This window comes from Ruditapes philippinarum, unplaced genomic scaffold (assembly GCF_026571515.1).
Source record: "Ruditapes philippinarum isolate M1 unplaced genomic scaffold, ASM2657151v2 ctg992_1_1_1_1, whole genome shotgun sequence".
Lineage (NCBI taxonomy): Eukaryota > Metazoa > Mollusca > Bivalvia > Venerida > Veneridae > Ruditapes > Ruditapes philippinarum.
This window is the reverse complement of record NW_026859257.1, coordinates 185,314-208,309: the sequence shown is the minus strand read 5'-3', so window position 1 is coordinate 208,309 and position 22,996 is coordinate 185,314. Positions and strand designations below refer to the sequence as shown.

The 22,996-nt window shown below is 33.4% G+C and overlaps 2 protein-coding genes across 3 annotated transcripts; one reads left to right on the top strand and one right to left on the bottom strand.

The window, feature by feature from the left end:
- Nucleotides 1-3,859: 3,859 nt before the first annotated feature.
- Nucleotides 3,860-12,665, top strand: LOC132755857 (uncharacterized). Of its 2 annotated transcripts, none has more exons than XM_060746787.1 (6): nucleotides 3,860-3,974; nucleotides 7,460-7,503; nucleotides 8,243-8,288; nucleotides 8,774-8,911; nucleotides 9,434-9,553; nucleotides 9,827-12,665. In XM_060746787.1, exons 2-6 carry the CDS (start codon nucleotides 7,489-7,491, stop codon nucleotides 10,027-10,029), a joined length of 522 nt encoding a protein of 173 aa, XP_060602770.1. In that variant the 5' UTR covers nucleotides 3,860-3,974; nucleotides 7,460-7,488; the 3' UTR covers nucleotides 10,030-12,665. The 2 variants fall into 2 exon arrangements, with proteins under 2 accessions (XP_060602770.1, XP_060602771.1); XM_060746788.1 differs by lacking the exon at nucleotides 3,860-3,974 and adding an exon at nucleotides 4,629-4,764.
- An 8,432-nt stretch (nucleotides 12,666-21,097) lies between these two features.
- On the bottom strand, nucleotides 21,098-21,853 carry LOC132755853 (putative nuclease HARBI1). The gene has a single exon (XM_060746782.1). It carries the CDS (start codon nucleotides 21,851-21,853, stop codon nucleotides 21,098-21,100), a length of 756 nt encoding a protein of 251 aa, XP_060602765.1.
- Nucleotides 21,854-22,996: the final 1,143 nt, after the last annotated feature.

Below are 22,996 nucleotides of genomic sequence, written 5' to 3'. Positions count from 1 at the left end.
TGTACATCTTGGTATAAACTGTGATCCATTTTTTTTCAACAAATAAAACGGTTGAAGACGCTTTAACTAAACTTGAAGCTACCTAACTCAGCATTAACAAAAGTGTGATCGGTCCGCAGTGTTCTTAAAGAAAATATACGATGCTAAAATTATCCCGAAAGCACTATACGGATGCGAGTTGTGGTCTTCTATTACTTCTACAGATATTGTGAAACACAAAGATCTCATAGATTTTGCGTTAAAGCTTGCACTCATATTAATGTCTGTAATTTTTTTTTATTTATAAACAAAAACTCATGGCCCTTATGGGCATAAGAGTGAACAATTAAACAATACAAAAAAAAAATAAAACAAACAGGGCACAGAAGTAAATAAGTAAATAAGGAAGATGACTTAATGAAATTGCGCTGTTACGAATAAGCTTCTAAATAGGTCAAATAAGTCAATTACTACACTGAGAAAATAGAGTCACGTGGTCGTGATATGAAAAACCTTACCAAAGTGACCCGGCATTTGATGGGTGAAAACACAACTGCCATCTGGTAAACCTGCAAACGTTCTAGCACAAGACTTTAGTGACTTTTTTGTGGATAAGGTTGAAGGCATACGTAATGGTATAGCCAGGACCAAGTCTCATCAACAAACAGACAATATTGTCCCTGAAAGCACCTTTCAATGGAGAGTTTCAAACTTTTCAGTAGTCTCTGATATGGAAATTTAAAAAATTATTCGCAATTCTCCAAACAAATCCTGTGAACTTGATTAAATGAACTATTACCATTGATCACAAAAATCATAAACACTTCACTTGAGAGGGCCACACGTACCACACGCTTTTAAAGGTTCTAGAGACCTTTAATAAAAAAGTCAGGGTTGGATCAAGAGGTTATGAAAAACTACCGGCCTGTATCTAATTTACCTTTTTCTCCAAAATTCTCTAGAAAGTTGTCGATTTCCAACTTTAAAGACATCTATCTACACATAAACTTATGGAGAGCGTCAGTCTGCTTATAGGCATTGTTTCATTCAAACAGAATCTGCTCTATTATGTGCACAAAATGATATTCTCCGTTCTCTTGATCAGAATGAAGCTACTGTTCTAGTAATGTTGGACTTATCTGCTGCTTTTGATATGATCGACCATAGTTCCCTCCTTTGCCCGCTCGAACAACACTTCGGAATAGTAGGCAAACCTTTACAATGCATGAAATCGTATCTGTTTTAGCGACATCAAACTGTCTGCGTCAATGGTGAACTGTCAAAACCTGTACGTATGACATTTTATGTACCACAAAGAACCGTTCTTGGTCCGAAGAATTACATCATGTACACCAAAACCTGTGGGAAGCATAAACTACAACATCATTTCTCCTTAGATGACTCGCAATTGTACATGGTATTTAAACCAAAGGATGCAATTTCACGCAATGATACCTTGCGATGGATTGAAGTATGCCTGAATGACATCATCCTATGGATGAATAATAACCTTTTGAAACTTAATGCGGATAAAACAGAGGTGATTGTCTTTGGACTAAAACGAAGTGATGTTGAAGATCTTACTGTAAGAGCCGGTGATTCTGTAATAAAACCATCAACGACAGTTACAAACCTTGGCGCCGTACTGGACTCTCATTTAGACATGGAACAACATGTGAACTCAGTTTCTCGTTCATGCTTCATGTAAATTCGACAAATAAGTCAAATTCGGATATACTTGACTGTTGATTTAACCAGAACCTTGATAAACTCGTTAGTGACATCAAAATTAGATTACTGTAATTCGTTGCTACATGGATCTCCAAAGTACGTTCTCAACAAGCTCCAAAATGTTCAAAATACGACTGCTCGTGTTATTACAGGACACCGCGAAAATGCCACATAACCCCAGTTTTAAAGGTACTACAGTGGCTTCCTGCATGTGCACATCAGAACAGAGTACAAACTCCTTACATATGTGTTAATGCGCTTCATGGACAGGCATCTAAGTACATACGAAACATGCTAGACATCTATATCCCATCCAGGCAACTTAGGTCCCAGAATGATTGCTTAGCACTTGTTGTACCGCGTAGTAGGACTGTGACTTATGGTGACTTATGGTGATCGTGCTTTTATGATGGCAGCCCATAAACTCTGGAATGCCCTACTTAGAACACTTAAAAACTCTAACAGTGTTTAAGAACGCGCTTAAAACTCACTTATTTAAGAGGTTTTATTTTGACTGATTATTTTTTAAGGTTTGCTTTTTTTTTAAAATGATTCTTAATTCTTACCTGTATTTTATTATCTATGTGTCTTTTTTAACTTTTTAAACTACATTTAATTTGAATGTGTGACTTGAGCAATATTGATGTTTTTATTTGTTTTTTAAATATTGTATCATTTATTTGGTTATACTGTTTAGTACAGTACAGTACTTTTGAACGTGTCAATGTGCATGAAAAAAGTGCTTAAGAAGTTTGGTATATAATAATAAAAATAAATTCAACATTATTGCTTTAACAAAAAATGGCTAGATTAAATAAAGTATTTCTGTTGTCGCTACACATTAGAGCCTGAAAATTTGAAATACTAGTAAACCTTGAATAATAATTACTGATAAACTTGTGTCTTTCAAGAATAAAATAACTACATTTGAAAATATAGTGAAATTAATCACCTATTTATTGCTGGTTACAAAGTGAGCATGTTCTATTTTCTCTTTCAATACCAAAAATAGCGACCTTTCTCAATAGAAATATCAGAATTGAGACATCTAAATTTACAAATAGTAATTGCTAAATTTCTTGGTAAACATAGTAAATAATGTTCTAATTTAAATTGAGTTTTATATATTCTATAATTTAAACACTTAGCAGTATTGAAAACGTCACTATTCCATACTTGTAAAGACTGATCACGTAATCGTGATTTTATTACATATTTAAAATTATTAAAATTCGTAACATTCTGAGTTGTTCAAAAATCAGAACAACCAATATTATTCAAAGTAGATTTTACTGTCTCATTCCACTGACAAGGTAAAATACCCTTTTCATGATGATTATACATAGTGCGGTACAAAGAAGCACATATTTTGTCATTTTTACCATCAACTAGTTTACTCCAAAAATTTTACATTCTGCAAAATAATATCATTTTCAATAGAAAATACACATAATTCTCCAAAGACCATTACCGAAGGAGTTGACATCTTTAGTTTAAGTATATATTTATAAATTTTCAATTGGAACTGAGAAATAATAGAATCAATTGGCAAAATTGGCAAACGCAATTTCCTAATTTTAGTTAAAACACTAAACATAGCCTTCCTAGCTTGATCTGTCAAGTGCTTTTTTGTTTTATTAAATTACCATTTAAGTTGGATATCACACCTAAATAACTAAAGTCATCTACAGCTTCTAGAGGTGCATTAATGAAATCAAATACAGGCTTATTTCTTAATTTACCACGAGAAAATACAATATCTTCTGTCTTATCAGTGCTAACAGTCAAATGCCATAATTTACAATACTCAAGCATGCAGTTTAGTGCTGTTTGAAGACCAGTTTGACTTTCCGCAAAAACAACTGTATCATCATAGAGTAATAAGTACAACTTCAAGAATACATCCACTTCATCATTACTTAACTGTTCATTTACCTGGTCTGATAAAAACTGCAATCCTTTACAATGTGTAGACATATAATACCAAATCATTAAGGAAAATTAAAAAAAAAATTGGAGTAAGATTTTCTCCCTGACGCACACCTAAACAGCTTACAAATGTATCTGACAATGCGTTTTCAGATCAATTTGTTACATGTATTATGATGCTCTTCAATATTAGAGGAATAAAATATATTATTATCAACCGGAATGAACTACAGAAGATATCCAACTCGTAAAAACGTTACTTTTTGGGTGCGTCATTTTTTAAGTAGTAAATTGAAGATTAGCACACGCCCATAACGGAAGGATTAAAACAACCGGTAATTACATGATTTATTACTGTCATTCAAGCTTGAATTGGTATTGCTATTGTTAATGAACTACTGGTTAAAAGTTTGATTAAGTATTGATATCACGAATATGTACATGCATATGTCAAGGTAATATTATTTTGTTGAATAAAGGAGTGTTTAGCCTCCATTTAGTTTAAACAATATTTTATTTATAATTCACACATTTACATAATAAAGTACATAAAATAAAATTTACGGTTGTAAAGCTTTTTTGAAAACTCTCTCCGTGATCAGTATTTAAAAAAATTCAAATAAATGGTAACAAAATATAAATATCTAAACTAAACTATACATATTATATCGACTTGTTCTTGCTTTCTTACTTTACATATACTATGTTTATGTCAAGTATTCATGAACTAAATTCAAGTTACATTTCTGTTAGATTAGAAGTATAAGCACGAGTATGAATTCATTTTTAAAGGGATATATTGCTTAGTTTAGTAGTTGGTCTATTAAACTAATATGTTGAGAAAATTTAATGATTAAAACATGTGCATTGAAGGAGAAGTAATAAAAGAAAAGAAGAAGAGATAGGAAACAAGAGAAAGAAAGAGAGCCTCCTTTTATAATTACCACGTATCTATATGAATTTTATACAATACATGTAACATTGTACTTTTGATTCACCTGTAAACAATTTAATGGGAAACCAGATCATTTAGTTCAAGCGATGAGATATTGTGCTATTTTCGTGTCCCCAGAACGAAAATATCTCAGTATCAAGATTTTGCACGACTACCAGATCATTATACAGGTCTGTATATAGAGTGTTAATTTAATTTTGTAAATACGTACTTATAAACTTTTAACTACACATAATATAGACTATTAAAATATTACAGAATATAGAAAATATTGAAAATGGAGTTTTGACTGTTTAATTAAAGTGGCCGCACGTTTACCTAATGCTGGAAATTCCGTTTCTAATAATAGACGATTCGTATCTATTTTAAAAAATTTAATGATCTCTGCCTAATGCTGGAAATTCCGTTACTAATAATAGACTAATCGTATCTATTTATAAATATATGCAATAGATACGGGTATATTTATATCATGTGTAGATTAACTCTAAGGTCAGTGGCTGATCCATATTGTATAGGATTGCCTTATTTATGCACACATTTTCCGTATTTTGTGATAAAACGCGCGACTTACCTGTAGTTTTAACTGTGATTTGACAGTCGTACATATTTAAATGGATTGAGGCCCTGGTTGCAAAAATCTTTTTGTGCCCCCATATCGAATAATACAGGCGTATATTGCTTTTGTATAGCATATCTTGCTCTTTGTACGTCAATAATTCTGTCTGTTTGTCAGTCATTTTGTCTGTCCCAAAACTTAACCTTGTCATTAAACTAAAAACGTTTTCTTAAAGTGACTTTCAAACTTCATGTGGCATGTACCCCAACGAGATCTACAACCCAACCTATTTTGATGCCACTAAGGCAAATTTCGCCGTGACCTTTTTTCCAAAACTAAAACCCAGCTCATGAAGTAAAAATAATTCTATATATGATGTTTAACTTTCTTATTTATATATGCCTCATTGAGATCTACAACCCTACCTACTTAAATGTCACTAGACAGGTCAAAGGTTAGTGTCATTGTTGTAGTGTCCAAAAATAGAACCAGATCCTTAAAGGGATATTTTGATAACACAGACCCAAACACAGACCCGAAGGCTACTTTCTAGCTTTTAATGTTTACTGTAAAATGGATTATAAGAGCTCAGTCCAAGTATCAGAGAGCAAAACATGCATTGTACATAGAAGGCGGGATTTATCATAGCTGACAGCAGCACACTGTTGAATATGATGAATTTTTTTGACAAATACAAGTCAGTGTCCACAGGACTCGGAAAATTAAAAGCAAAATGAAATAAAATAAAACCCTGCAAATAAAATCACATATTAATGACAAGATCATATATTGTCTTCAGAGCATATCAGGAAAATCCCGTTTCACGTGCGTGAAAATGAAACGTCTTGAAAATCTTGATGTGATTAAAAAAGTTAACGGATCCCTGTAAGAGCCTGGTTCTATTGAAAACACTAAAATAGTGACATTATTTCCATGTGTTTTTACAGTGGCATCTCTTGCTGGTTTAATCTTAATTAATAGAATGACACTAGGGGACCAAACTCTATCCACCGACTTGATCCGCACCTGTAAACTGACAATTTTAGGTCATGGAAAAAGCTTACGGTGTCCCGATCCCGATAGGGCCATCGCGACACACACATAACTTGGAACAACGAAAACACGGAATTACGATGATGAAAAGTCGAAATATCGAAACCACGATGGTGAAAAGTCTGAGGTACGATGGTGAAAAGTCAAAAGTACGATGTCGAAAAGAAATCTTGAAAAATGTGACTGCTCGGAAGTATTAATCACAACAGAATTACATGAAACTTGGTGACTCTGGTTGTTTGAGTCTGTACATGAGGGATAATGAAAAAATGCAACATCCCTCACGCCCGCTAGCACACGCTCAAGCGTTATTCAACTTTTAACACTTAGAAGTGATTCCTAGAAGCCCTGGAATCAATGATCCCGAAGGACAAGAAAAATAAAAAAACCACTAAAGTGATGTACGGGGCAACCTTTTCACAGCTGCCTGCCACACGACACTTAGCACCTGCTTTTCTGAAGAATGAAAAATCGAGATTTGGAAACCATGATAGTTGAAACCCGATATAGTTTCGCGTTTTCATCTTATTAATTTTAACTGTTCACCATCGTGGTTTCATTGTTTCAAATTTTCGCCCTCGTGCTTTCGAATTTTCATTATCGCATTTTTGATATTTCACCATAGTGGTTTAGATATTTCGACTTTTAATTAATCATCATAATTCCAACTGTTCACGATCGTGGTTTTGACGTTTCATCATAGTACCTTCGACTTTTCACCACATGTAGTTTCGCCTTCCCGTCTAGTATGCGCACACAGATCATAACAATGGACTACGCTGAAAATATTTCTACGGATTCAAGGATACGATAACAAAGATATAAAGATATAAATGGCTTTGAATCATGATGTTAGCATAAGGTTAGTACATTGTGCGTTGTCATTCGGTGCGCATGCTTAAAAGGAGGCGAAACTGAAATGTTGAAAACTCGAAGGTACGATTTTGAAAATACGAAACTATATTTTTATGGTACATCTGCATTACTCATAGTAGTATTTTTGCAATAACTTTATCTCTTAAAATGTGCTCGCAAATCATGGTCTTGCATCTACAATCATGCAATGTAAAGTCTGCTATAATAAGGATGTTCTGATTTGGAGCATAGACTATAACAGTAGCCGTTGGAGCAAAGTCTGTAGTGGCAAGTATTTATAGTCTTGTTCCTTATTCACTTGTTTGGAATCAATAGTCACAAGCAAACATGATGAGTATACAAGTATTATGATTTAATGATATTTCTTGCTATTTCAGCTTTGAACACAAGTTTTTCACATTGGAAAATGGCAGCTTACCAGGTAAGATATAATTCAATAAATAATAGTTTTATTGTATAGTTTGATTTAATCAAGAAGTCCTTAGTTATATCTTTGGTCACCAAAAAAAAAAATCTTTATTAATCTCATTGTCAATAAATGGTTATATCTGATATTTTGCTGATATTATTCTTGACTGATCATCTATGGCAAGTATTTGAAGATTGATAAAAACATGAACGCAAGAGGTTGAATCACTTTTCCTTAAATATACACAAATATGTTAAAAAATCATGTTGAGTAACGCTGTTTGTCTGTTTTTTAATAATATAATTCAGATTTTATGATATTAGTATAGAATGAGTGTGTGACTGCCGAATTTCAAAAAAGTTTAATTTGCGGCAAGACATAGTCTCTTAGATATGAGGAATACTTCGCAAAATTCTTATCATGCATTGGTCTGATTTTTAAATGATTTTACAGTATGCGGTCTGAGATAACACTCTACCATGTTTCTTGTATAAATTTTATTTAAGTCTTTCAAAACATGACCTTTTGTGTGTGATTTTGCACAAAATGTATATACAAAGAAAAATTCGAATCTTAAAATTCGGTCTGTAGGGTCCCAGTGGCACATTTATAAGCGAATAGTTTTTACTTTATAATGGAAAGACTCTCATTGTCTTAATCCAGCAAATAGCATATACAGATTTATCTTACCTTTTAAAAGCTTGAACAGTGCAAATGTCCATTGCAACATTTTCTTATTTCATAATTTCAGATTTTCCGAGAAGTGATTTTACTCTTGAATATTGCCCCAATATATAGTGAGTATATTCACCTTCGTTTATGTTTAGGGTATATCTTCCGTCTGCATTTTGTATAAATTCGTCAATTGTCGACGTTTTTTGGTTTCTGAACTTTATTGAGATTTGTAGGATTGACATTAAGTAGTTTTGCTTTTGGTTAGATTTACACTTATAACTTTACGTTAGACACGTGAAGTTGTGAAATACTATGGAATGTTATTTGTTTTCTTATTTTATTTTCTATTAAATATTTCTTAAGTTATGCCACAGTCATTATAATTGTTTATTTTAGATATAATTTAGATATAATTGTCGTTTTTTAACTTTAAAGTCTCAACGACATGTATCAACATACCGAAAAGTTCTGGAAGTTGTAATCATGAGAAATATCTGTAGTATCCGCTTCTGATAGTGAATTATCTACACTGCCTGTACCTTAATTTTAAGAATATATTGCAGCAACAATGTTTATTGAAATATGAATTTTCATTTTCCATTAACAGCAATGGTAACAGGGAGCATGGATAGTGATGAAGCTGACGTTAATAAGGCTAAATTTCTACACGCTGTATATATTGCCTTAGGGGTGGTTATATGCATGCTCCTTTTAATGTTTGTAGTTCTAAAACGTGAATGCCTTGGTATGTTAAATGTATGAAGCATGTTTGTTATTTGTAATCCTATTTGGTTGTGATTGAACATTTCTGATGCTTTTGCGTGTTAACACACATTCTGATTTTTTTTAAACATAGTTTGAATGTGATTAAATCTATTTTCTATTTTTTTTATTGTATTTGTGTATGGTAAATAAGTCATTACAGCTTTCTTTTTACGTCTTGAATAACATACTCATAAAACAGGCTCTAAAGCATAATCATAAAGATGAAGATTAATCACTCTTCTGTAAAGGTAGAATCAGTGACAGGTTTTATACGCCAAGTCTTACAACATAAGTATATAATCATTATCACAAATCACATGCATATTTTCGAATCTTATACTTTCATGATGTCTTTCTGTATTTTATACTTTTCTCAAAACAACATGATAAGATATTGATCAAATAAGAGTTTGGCATATCTTTTTCCCATTTAATGCATGATGCAAGTGTACTGAACGGTTGAACTATACAATGTCATATCATTTCATATAATTTATTTTAGGAAAATTATTCAGCTCTTTGATCAGCCCCTGTTGTCGTATACAAAATGATGAGAAATGCACAGTAGAACCTGCTGTTAAATTTGATACCAATCCAATGTGTAGAAATCTCAACCAGTCTGGTAAGTAATAATTCATCCAGTTGGTTACCATTATTAGTCTTGTGCACGTATCATTCTGTAAAGTTTGGCAAGTGTCAGCTGCATGGTTGTTGTTACCATAGTTTTCTATTCTAGTGGATCATTTATTTAAGGCTATTCTTAACAAGTTGGTTGTTTATTGAGCAAACATTTAGTAACGTACGCGTATGTTTCATAATAAAGAGTTATTTCATAAATAACCATTGTCTTAATAAAACACATTGCATGTTTATAAAGAAGATATTTTAATTTCAGAGATAGACAACCTGCAGACTGGCGAGGCAGATGATGATGAACAATCACAAGATGATTTGCGTATCATAACAATAGTAAATGGAAGAGCTAATGTTGCTGCTGCTGCTGCTGCTGCTACTGATGATGATGATGATGATGATGATGATTACAAAGATGCCGAAGATCATGCTGATATTGATGAGGACCAATCGTTGCTAAAATAATCACATTAAGATAAAATATATATTTGCTTTCTGTCTCATTTGATCAAAGTCATTCATTAAGAAATCTCTTTTTGTTTTTGATAAGTTTAATTATTTTATTACTTACATTTTTCAGTTTTTATATGAAAGATTTTATAACATTTTTTTTTTGTGTCCCGGATTGCTAAGATATGATATTTAAAAAATATTACAACATGTTTTTTGCTTGAGAATACATCTTGATAACAGATTAAGTATTGTATAATAGGAATGTTAATATGAATATCATGTCTTTTTTTATTTATATACAATACTCGTGTTCATAAATGAATGCATTTGCTAGACTCATCAGGGTTTCAAAACAGACTAAATTTTCTATTCAATTTAATGTCAAATTTGGATCTCATTTTCGGTCGCGGACAAAAATTTCGATTATAGACTATGCCTAATGCAAAATTTGTTCTTAAATGTGCAAAAAGGGAGCAGGGTTATGTTTGAGACTAAGTAATTCTTAGGGAAGGAATCATGTTAAAAATATGGAGAAAAAAATAATAGACATGTAATAGTATTATCTTGACTAGCATTTACTCATTTTGTTTTACAATTTTTCTAGCTCATATATTTATTTAAAGATATTTTTGAATTACCTGAAAATGTGTTCTGTTTGGGTGACTGTTGTGTATTGAGGTGCAGGTCGCCATCAGTGCAAATTTCTTTAAACTAAAGTATCTCAATATTAATGTGTTCAGTTTTTTATGTTAAATTTATACCTAACATTATAGTTGTGAATATAATCGTTTTCCCCTTGTGTTAAAACTTAATTTGAATGTTGTATTTAACGGGGAATGGGGTAAAACAAGTTTCTAAGAGTTGTTTGATATACCATAAATTATATGTAATGTAGTGTTATATATATATTGTCGAAATAGTTAGTTCTATCAGAAGCATTTGGCAACAGTAACATTAAAATTTGATTTTCTATTTTGGAGTAAATGACAAAAAAAGAAAGACAAAAAAGAATTCAACAAAGGAACATGTTAAATTCCACAAAATTACATGTTTAAATCAATACGAAAATTTCTTCACAATATTTTTGACACAATAATGACTTGATTACAGTGATACAAATCATATTATGCATAAAATATCAAATAAATCTATGATATATCTCAAACAGATAAAACGGTAAATAAATGTTAATAATGTAATGTATAGCAATAGTTACACAGAACAACATCATGCAATAGAACAGGTAGGGATTTTTTTCTGCAAAATCAAGCTCTGTCTGTCTGTTTGTCTGTCTGTCTGCCTGTTTCTTTCATTATTGAAATACTTTACCTTTGCTACTGAAGGTTTTTAATGAACTTGTCAGCTCTTTCAAAATTGTATTACTCAACTCCAATTGTTAAAATCGAAGTTTCAAGACAAAGAATAAACCAAAATTCTTTTCCTGATGATTTTAGCAACTGCGTTTATTAGTGTTCTTAATTACTTCTGATTATGTGTAGTTACATGTGTCTTTACTTTTTTATTTTGATTAATAATCATGTTTTTAACTTTATTTACTTCTTATACATAATATTTATCATGAAAAAATAACGTTTTGAGATTTTTTATGTAATCACGTGGAAACTATTTAAAAAGAAATTTTGAATGTAAAAGATGGTACTCACTTAACTCTTGGTAAATATATTGGTTATCTTTTTTCCTTAAGCCTTTGTTCATTATGTTTAATAACATTTTTCTTACCAACATTATTTAGCATTGAAAAACAAACAAACAAAAAACTCCAACTTTTAAGTGATTTTTGTCATATGAATTTACCGGTGTTGTTAGTTTGAAAATATATATTAACTCTGTATAAAGAAATAAGTTATAAGGGAACTATTAAATGTACCTGTCGAAATATTGTTTTCTTGTCATGCCAAATGTCAAATACTTACCAATGCCAAATTTGCCAAACTAGTATGAATTTTTAGTCATTTTATTAAAATAATTGTGTTTTTTTTCAAGATACCAGTAGATATATAGTTTTACTAAACATGATGACATTTTAAAATCGTCACCTATGTTTTTTTCTTGTTCATAAAATACTAGGAGTATTTAGAAGTATTATCAATGCAATGGAATCAGTATTAAACTGTATTATGTAGATCAGATCTGTGATGTTAAAAACACTTGACATTACTTGTTTCTTTTGTATTTTAAGTACGTATGTATATATACGGATAAAAACGACCCATAAAGGGTTTATTTTATGACACAGTCATGAACTTTATGATAAAATAGTGTTTACTAGACCCGGTGTCCTACATATCTTAAAATTTTCAAACAATTTAAAAGTTTTGAGAGAAGAATACAATTTGAAGCTTTTCATAATTTTAGAGTAAGGGAATTTTTAGTTTGTATATGTTCTTAGGATTGGAGAAAAATATAATTGTATTTTAAACCAATACCATATACATGTATAAGTAACAATATTTTTGTTTTAACATTCTCTGTTATCTGTTTGTGATAGACCTTCTTAACTAAAAGACATCAGATGTTGAATATTAAGTTGTCGAACAGAAATCTTTTGATAACTCTCAATATTTTTTACTGCATAGACTTCATTGTTTGATAGATAAAAACAGATATATATATATTATATATATATATATATATATAAATTATACAAATAATAAAAGTGAATGAGTTTTTATTAATAACTAATTGATAATAGGATGATAACGATCCAAGATAAGAAAATATTACTAAGATATATTTTCAGGAAATTAACTGCTTTGTTTTATTTTTTTATAAAGTTTCAATATGACTTGTAAAAGTGTTCAATTTGTTCCTCCATTTTCTGTATTAGACACTGTCACAATGCCCTTGGTCACATTTTTTTCCCAGTTTCTTCAGAACATTTGTTTGAATCATATCTAAAAGTTATATGCAAATTTATTTCAAAGTTTTTTCTTTCTACTTCAAATTAAACGAGAAAGACACCACTGTAAATATCCATTGCAATTTTCAGTATATCATGGTAGTCTTTCTTATCGTACAGTCGATATTTTGTTCAGCACATACATATATTTGCATAAAAATATAAACATTTTAAAACATTTTTCTTTTTGAAAGCTTAATGGTCAGAATAATCTATAAATTCACGGAAGGAAATTAAAATACTCGTATTTTCTTTTGAAAAGAGATTGCATGGAAAAGGGTGGTCTGTACGAAGGAAACATATGACTTTTAGTCTTTCATTATTTATTTCTCTTTCATTTGATTAACGTTTAAAATATTGTTCGTTATAATCTCTGTTTGCCTTTTTTGGTAGTTTATTGTAATGTGACATGATTTTGTATTTGATATGTTTTCATATTTTTTTCAATCATTGAATAAAAAAATCCCATTGGAAACAGATACGACTTAGATCCTTTGTTTCTCTTTACACTCTCTCTATACACTATAACGCCTACATACGTTATACTGTTTACTTGTCACCTTTTACAGACGGTTTCAACTCTCTTACTGCAATATACATCTTGTAGAATATACATAAATATATGGGAAAATAGTTATCCCTCGGAAGCATTAAAAAAAGCTAAATTACATGAAAATTGCTGATTTGGTTTGATTGAGTCTGTACAGGATAGATAAGAACACCTCACACCCCTCCAGCACCGGTTTTAGCGGTACTCAAATCTCAATACTTAAAAGTGCTTTAAAGCTACATGCCTCCAGATGAGTCAAAATATTTCAATAAAATCAAACTTAAGAAAAATGTACTAAAATTTTAGGAAATGTAAAAAGATTCAAGATTCAAGTAATATTTTAAATGTTCTGTGCGATTAATGATTGATTTTTCAGTATTTACAACTACATTTCTACTGCGTTACTAACGCAGAAAGGCTATTTATGCATATTTTGACCACTTTTTAGTACTTTACGCGGGTTGTATGTGGCACTGAAAATGTGTAAGTTGTTTCACAATCTCAAACATTCAGATACATTTTCAAAATTTTTATGAAAATTAGCATGAATCTGGAGGCGTGTTGCTTTAAAACATATTATTTTATGATCGGAAATGTAAAATAACACCTAAAGATATGTCGAAATAACGATTTTATTATTTCATGTGTTTTAGGAATGGATGTTTATGTGTTCACTCCTGCACCCCAAGAATTGATAAGAAGTACAAATAGTTTCTCCATATCCGGAGTTTGACGAACTGAGCCGAAACGTTTCCGTTTATTGAAATTTGCGAAGATATAAAAATAGAAATGCAGTGTAATAAGATAAAAATTTGAGGATAGGTATTCCAAATGTCAGTGACTAGATACGAATTTAGAGAAGTAGGTCCATTTCAATTTTTAATAGACTATATTTGAAAAGCTTTTTTTCATGAGCAATATCAATTGTTGCTCACAATTAAATACTCAATCTGCATTTTGAAAATAATTTTAAAACACCTTTGTGCCTGATATGTAGATGAAACGAAGACTATATATAGCCAAAGTCAGTCATAGAATCGCTAAACAATTGTTTGCCTTTAAGCCCCATTTTCGAAAAAGAATAAATATTGTTTTCGGTACTTTCTAGTTTTTGCTTTGTGGTATTTAAAAGTATTTGGTATGAATAGTGCTCGTTTTTCTCGTGCGCATTTCGCGGCTAAATAGTCATTCGAGGTTTGCTACTGTACAAGTAACATTACGTTTGTTCAGTTAATTAATGATGGATGACATTGAAAAATCGCCCACGAGGCCAGGCAGAAGTATTGATTTGTCCAATTCGGAACAAATTTCATTGTTTAATACAACTTTAGAGAGGGCTTTAGACAGACAGCGTGATATCATTTTGGACCAAATTGAAGCTAGAATTGGGACACCAGCAAAGAAATCGCCGGCCGATAAATTCAAGTTCAAAAGTGAAGGTTTGCAAATTCAGTTTGATTTTAACGTTGATAGAATAGACACTTTGCAAAAAATTGACAATTTCTGCAATCTACGTAGCTTCGATTCTATTCAAGAACTGGTCAAACAAGACATTAAAGACATTCAGCATCGTAACAAGTTGCTAAAGATAGCCGATAAGCATGGTTGGCTTACTGTTAAAGAGTATGATGCCAGTCCACTGACCGATAACGATGATGATGCTACTAAACTGCGCGGGGCCATCGCACGTGCTACCCAGGCGCGTAGGTATTCTCCTTACGCCCAGTCAGGGTCGAGACAGCAGCGGCAGTTCTCATCTGAGCAGCCTTTTCAACCGCCTACTTATAAGCAGCAGTCCTTTCGTTGGTTTACGCCAGGAAATGCGACAGTTATGCCAAGGGGTTATGTCGGAGGTTCGAGCCAGCAGCAGCGATTCCCGCTCGGGTCTTGTTTCATCTGTCACCTCGGAGGACATTACGCCAAAGCCTGCCCTTACGTCCAGAGGAGCACAGTTCCTCCCCGGTTCTCAGGCTACGAAGGTCACCCAAGGTCATCAAGTACAGCCGGAAGTGAGCCGGATAAGTAATACAGTTGAGTATTTTTGTACAAAACATGTTGATAACTCTTGTGAACAAAACGTGTTACATCCACATGTTAGTCTAAGAAATAAGGTAGATTTCTGGGTTAATGAGATAAAAGTTAATTGTTTTATTGAAGATATTATAAAAAATGGCTATAAGATACCTTTTGATACAGAACCTTCTCCTGTTTTTCTTAAAAATAACGCGTCAGCTTTAAAACACTCTAAATTCGTGAGTCAAGCTATCTCAGAACTTTTGGTTAAGAAATGCATTAAAGAAACGCACTATGCGCCATACTGTGTAAATCCGTTAACCGTGTCTGTTAACTCAACCGGCAAAGAAAGATTAATTTTAGATCTCAGGCATGTAAATTTATTCGTACATGATTTTAAAGTTAAATTCGAGGGTTGCAAAGAAGCATTACATTTTTGTAAAAAAGGCAATCTCATGTTCAAATTTGATTTACGCTCGGGTTATCATCACGTTAGTATTAATGAATACTTTCACAAATTCTTAGGTTTTTCGTGGGAAGATAACGGTTGTCGCAAATATTATGTCTACACTGTTCTACCATTTGGTTTAAGTTCGGGGCCTTATATTTTTACTAAATTATTAAGGCCGCTTGTTAAGTATTGGAGAACCCTAGGGATTAAAATCATAGTCTATTTAGACGACGGGTGGGGTACTGATTCTCCAGAAGTCTGTCAGTGGGTTAGCGAGCGGGTTTGTTCAGATTTACACAAGGCAGGTCTTCTTGTAAATGAGGAGAAAAGTATTTGGTCACCTACTTTGATTATAGAATGGCTAGGGTTTATTTGGAACATGTATAAAGGTACCGTTGAGATACCCTCTAGGAAAATTGATAAATTGAAACAGTTATTGATTAACTGCGTCAAATCTGACACTATTATTACTGCACGTTTTTTAGCAAAAGTAGTAGGAAATATTATTTCAATGTCCTTTAGTTTTGGTAATATTTGTAATATCATGACCAGACATCTACATGTACCAATTGTAAACAGATTAACGTGGGATAGTCGTATATATCTTGATCAAGATTCTGTTAATGAATTGAAATTTTGGCTCAATAATTTGTCAAATTTAACATTTAGATCAGTAATGCCTATTTACAGGATTCCAGAGCGTATTCTTTTTGTAGACGCTAGTGATTTTGCAGGAGCAGGTATTTTACTAGGTTCCACCAATCAAGTTGCTCATTATATGTTTAAAGTGGATGATCGTATTATGAGTTCAACTTGGAGGGAAATGAAAGCTTTAGAATTTGCAATCGAAACGTTTTCTGATCAGTTATATAATAGGTTCGTGAAAATATACTCTGATAACCAAAACGTTATAAGAATAGTTAATCAGGGTAGTACAAAGGGTCCTTTGCAAACTATTGCTAGAAAATTTTCGATTTATGTGTTCAGCGCAGTATTCTGTTAGAAATCGCCTGGGTTCCTAGAATTTTGAATTTTGAAGCAGACGACGCGAGTAAGATTTTTGATTGGGACGACTGGGGCGTATCGGAACATATTTTTAAGTTTCTTAATGCTAAATGGGGTCCCTTCACAGTCGACTGGTTCGCAAACAATGTAAACAATAAATTGAACGTTTTTTATTCAAAATTCTGGTGTCCTGGTACGTCTGGGGTTGATGCATTTGCTTATAACTGGGGAAATCAAAATAATTGGGTTGTTCCTCCAGTAAATTTAGTTCCTAGAGTTTTACAGCATATGTTTGTTTGTAAGGCAGAGGGAACTTTAATAGTTCCGAAGTGGGAGTCTGCAATTTTCTGGCCGTTACTTGTCAATATACATACCAGAGAGTTTCAAAACTTTGTGACAGATTTCATAGAGTATTGTAAACCTAGTCAGTTTTTCATTCCAGGATCATGCAAACATAGTGTTTTTGCTATTTCGCCTTTTAATGGAAACGTTCTCGCATTAAAAATTCGTTTTTCTTGAGTTATTAATATGATTTTAAAATTATTAATAAGATTTAGAAAATAAGGAATTAGAGTTAAGAACTATTAATATCGTGTGACGATATTAACTTGTTTGTTTTTCACGCGATTTTATTGTAAGGAGATAGTGACTTTATTGTAAAGAGATTGTGATTTTATAGTGACTTTATTGTAAGAAGATAGTGACTTATTACTTATACAGTGACTTGATTATTTGTAAGGATATACGAGTGTACAGTGTAAATACTACATTTATAATACATTTTACGTTATTAAATGTTCGAAGCCCCTGCTCCAGTGACCAGGGAAGGATAATCCTTGATTATCGAATGTGTTTTTGTTGAAGTTTTTTATGAAGCCCCTGCTCCAGTGACCAGGGAGGAACAATCTTTGATTGTTTATTATTAGATTGTTTTAATATAAGACAGTGAAAATGTGTAATATCAACCCATTATTATTAAGTTTTTGCATATGTCTATATTAATAATTGTTATTGTTGCAGTTTCCTCGCAACGGGGTTTGGAGTGATGTATTGGACTTTGCCTGTAATCCTTGTTTATGTGCAGCCGTTCACCAGTTACCGGACATAGTGCGATCCTCAAAATCCAAGAACACAAACAAAAAGTATGATCAATATTTTGTAAAGTTTACAGAGTGGTGTAAGTGTCATTCTCTTGAATCGTTACCAGCCAATGTATCTACAGTGTGTATTTTCTTTAGTGATTTATTCTCTAAGAAAGTTAGTAGTGCTGTTCTAGATTCTTATTTTTATGCTATTAAATGGAAACACGAGTTTCATTTGTTTGATAACCCATGTGACCACAGACTTGTGAAGCTGACGTACGATGGTTGTAGGAAGGAACTCTCGTGTCAATCAAAGAAAAAACAACCGATTAACATTGACATTTTACAAAGAATTATCGATGTGTACTCTGTAAATGATGTTATGAATTTAAAAAATTTAAGATTGTGTTTGATTTGTATTCTTGGATTTTCAGGATTTTTACGTTACAGTGAAATTTCATTGATTCAAATGTCAGACATACACTTTAATGATGATCATGTTTCTATTAGAATAAGAAAAAGTAAAACTGATCAGTTTAAACATGGTACTTTGATAAATATAGCTAGAACCAATACTGCATTATGTCCGGTGACGTGGTTATTGAAATATATTAAAGCAGCTAATCTCACTTTGGCTTCGGGCGAATATTTGTTTTCAAAGGTCCGCTTTCTAAAAAGTTAAGATAAATACGTTCTTTGCGATACCGGTTCACCTCTGTCGTATACTAGAGCACGTGAAATTCTTATAGAGGCTTTAAATAAAATTGGGGAAGATGGTTCGAATTTCGGCTTACATAGTTTGCGTAGCGGCGGAGCGTCTGCTGCGGCAAACAGCGACGCGAACTTAGATGCTAGATTAGTTGATAAGCACGGTCGTTGGAAATCTCCTTCTTCTGCCGACGGTTATATTCATTACAGTCTTGAGAATCAACTTTCCGTTACTAAAAGTCTAGGCTTGTAGTTTTCTCATCTTTGCATTCGAAAAGTAGCAAACCGCCTTCTTACTCGATACTGTCTTTGTTTTTCCTTGTCAAGTATAGCAAATAATTGTTTTATTTTCGGACGAACGTAGTGAGGGAGAAAATAATAAATATTGTTTTCGGTACTTTCTAGTTTTTGCTTTGTGGTATTTAAAAGTATTTGGTATGAATAGTGCTCGTTTTTCTCGTGCGTATTTCGCGGCTAAATAGTCATTCGAGGTTTGCTACTGTACAAGTAACATTACGTTTGTTCAGTTAATTTGTCTAAATAAGTGAGATTGTTGCTTTATGTTGTAACAAAACTGTCCAATGGCTCAATTATCTGTATAATTATGTTGATTGAATATTTGTCTTTGGAGATATATATTGTCTTTATTACATGATAAAATACATTATTATTCATGTATTGCTATGAGAAATATTGTCGACTTTAAGAAATAAAAAGTAGCAAACCGCCTTCTTACTCGATACTGTCTTTGTTTTTCCTTGTCAAGTATAGCAAATAATTGTTTTATTTTCGGACGAACGTAGTGAGGGAGAAAATAACAAAAAATATTTATGTTCCATTTAGAGTGAAATATAATTCGACTCAGAAACTAAGATAGGTGCGTGATATTTTGTTTTTCTAACAGTAAATTATGAGAGGAGCGTGTAAATATAAATAAACATGCGTGCCTTATTACAGTTAGAGCTATTAATAGACTTTGTTTTTTTAATAGAAATTCTATTTATTGGAGAGGTCAAACCTCTCCACAGTGTTCAGACTGATTGCTGGCGGCATCTATTTTTGCGTATCTGTTTGTAGTGACTGAATCTCATTTTAAGCGTAAAATCATTAGGAGCAGTCTACAAAAATTGTTGTGCGCATGCCGCGTTTCAAAATACGACTTAACTTAAACGAAAAATTAACATGGAAGTGAACAAATCGGTACAAATATTTTTTACGTTACTTAGCATTCCGTTTTAATATTTTAAAATGTATATCGATTACCGTATTGTTTTATGAGTAGCATTTTACCATTTCATGTTCCGATAAATAGTAACAGTGAACATTATAACTATAATATCACCATGCGCTATTATATGACCGATTGAACAGTGTACCGAAGTTTTGCTGCTCCTTAAGCCTAAGTCACACATTCAGGATTTTTACTGCCGTCCTTGATAGGACCATTCCCGATTAAAATGTGTCAAAAGTCTGATGAAGATCCTGTGATTCTTGACTTGAAATTAAAACTTTCATCAAAATTTGTAAAAACATTTATTTAATCACGACAGCAATCAGATATTGTTCCGGAGACGTCCCGATCAAGCCGTTTCAAGCAGAATTCGTCCCGATTATCCCGTTCTTAATCCATTTCTAATCCGATTTGTATCTTTGTCATGGTAAAAAAAAAAAACGACCGAATCTGTCCCGACAGCGTCCCGATTCTCCCGAATGCGATCCGACAGAGATCAGACCGTGACGAGACAATGAACCGACTCTGATGGAAGACATCCGTTAGAAAACCGTTTCATGTGATAGTCCTGTGATGGTCCCGTCTTATAAGAATTTCAACTTGTCGCATTTTAATTATAAATTTAATTTCTAAACTGCTTGCTGATATGCTGTATTTATATTACAGCAAACTTGTATAATTCAGAAGCAATCTCTATAATCTGTTTATTGCAGAACACTTAATTGTAAGATTTGAAATAATCTGTATTAAGATTACAGAAAAAATGTAACCTCTTATAATTGGATGTGATAACATATTGATCAGACATGAACATTGTTCATGATAAAAAATATATTTTGTTTTCTTGTTTATTATTGTATGAAATTTTAACTTTTAAACTTTATTAAATCTATTCAATTTTAACTTTAACTTTTTGCCAAACAAGTGGCCTTTAATTATAAAGTAGTCCAAACTAGGAGTTAAACCCATTCATAAATGAAATAAATTTCAATAAACATTAAACAATATTTTATTTTGCTACAAAATAAGTAATGTCACAAGTTAAACTCCGTTGTTATATTTAAAAGCCAATGATACATACAAGATGTGACACATAATATGTTATTTTATTATATGGTCTTCATTCACGGCGAGGGTTGACCATCCTCATCTGCCAAGGTACAGAACCAGAGGCAGAGTTAAGATAATGTTTGAGATATTGTCTCTGCTTCTTGCCCTGTATTGTTGCACGGTTAGCACCCTGAACATTGACAACGTCAAGCATGTTTCGGCCCAATCTCCATTCTCCGGGTACGATCCTTGCGTCCTCGACATCTTCACGATCAACCTGGTTGATGTTCATGTTTGGGTAGCGTATTCTCATTAAGTTGTGGAGACAGACACAAGCCTGTACGATGATTCTCACATTGTCAGGAGTGTGTTGCATGGTTGACAACAGTATTTGAAATCTCTGAGCCAAGATGCCAAACGCATTTTCCACAACTCTGCGTGCTCTTGACAGCCTGTAGTTAAAGATCCTTTCTTCTACTGTCATGTTACGGAAAGGGAAAGGCTTCATCATGTCAGTTCTCAGTTGAAAGGCATTGTCAGCAACAAAGAAGTATGGCATATTTCTGTCATCTCTAGGAAGTGGCTCAGGATCAGGAAAGCCAATGGTCTTGTTCTGCAGGACTTCTTTCAGCTCACACTCGTTGTATATTTGTGCGTCTGAAGCTGCTCCATCTGGCCCAACATAAAGCCAAATAAATTTATAGTCCGCATATACGACGGCCATCAGGACTATGGAGAAGAAGCCCTTGCAGTTATGGTAGGTAGATCCGGTATTTGGTGGGCACTTGCACGCAAACGTGCTTTCCGTCCAATGCACCGCACACATGTGGGAAGTTCAATCTGCGGAGAAATTCATCTGCGATTTCTTTTCACTCCACTGGGGAAGTGGGGCTGGCGATTACTTCTGCAGCGTACTCATCAATGATAGCTTGGCGGACTTCAGGGACAAATCGACATGGTGTTACTGGGAACCCTGAAGTCCCACTTTATGTTGCTGTAACTGTCGCCGGGTGCCAGATGCGTCATGGTACAGGCAAGCTTTAGTCCTGGATCAAGGGCTTGCCTCCACCAGGTATCTTGTTTAGTGATGCGGGGTGTGATCTGAGCCAGGACTTCATCGTATTGTTCCATGGGCAGCCTCATGTAGTTGATGAAAGCTTCTGGATCTTCTTCTCTCAGCTCCCTCATCAATGTGTCATACTGGCCGAGCTGCTCCCTTCTGTATATCCAGGGCTTGACCCAGTATCTTCTATTTCTACCGGGTCGCAGTGCCCTTCTGTTCAAATAATAATTGGCAAACAGAAGGTCTTCTTCTTCTTCCATTTCCATGAGAGCAACCTGCTGCAGAAGTCTCCGTCTACGAGCAGCATTCATGGTGGACCGGTCAAAGTACTGTCAATGAATGACACACACACAAACACACGTTATATATATACTCCATATGTGAGCAGCTCAGCCGAATCTGGAAATCCACGCATCTGGAATCCTACAACTGTCGCCATATTCTGGATGATCGGGACACTGCCGGAACGCAATCCTTTTACAGTCTGCTGTACCGTATTGCATACGCCTTTGTCTGGACTCAGTCGTATCGTGTTCTGTAATTGTCGTGACTCTGACGTGGGTAATATTGCCAAATTTCGTATTAATTACTGACTTTTCCGGAACGTATTCGGCAAAAACGGTTCGCATTCGGCAAGATCTGGACGCAATCTGGACTCAATCGGCAAGAAACGACAATGCAAAATTTCTGCAGATCATGCCCGTTCCACAGGACACTGACCAGACAACACAGGACATTGTTACGATTTTGATCCGATACAGCAGAATCTGTTACGACATAGTCACGATTGTAATCCGACTAGACAAAATCGGCTGAGTTTCCAGAATGTAACGGGACGCACCTAACTGTCGGGAGTGCTTGGCCGACCTCTCCTGACCAGTCCCGATCCGTAGGACTCTGTTACGA

Excerpts from the sequence above, each read along its gene's own strand:
- LOC132755857 (XM_060746787.1), top strand. Across the intron at positions 8,912-9,433 it reads TCTAAAACGTGAATGCCTTG|GAAAATTATTCAGCTCTTTG; the intron begins GTATGTTAAATG and ends AATTTATTTTAG. Across the intron at positions 9,554-9,826 it reads TAGAAATCTCAACCAGTCTG|AGATAGACAACCTGCAGACT; the intron begins GTAAGTAATAAT and ends TTTTAATTTCAG.
- LOC132755853 (XM_060746782.1), bottom strand. The coding sequence starts at position 21,853 with ATGTGTGCGGTGCATTGGACGGAAAGCACGTTTGCGTGCAAGTGCCCA.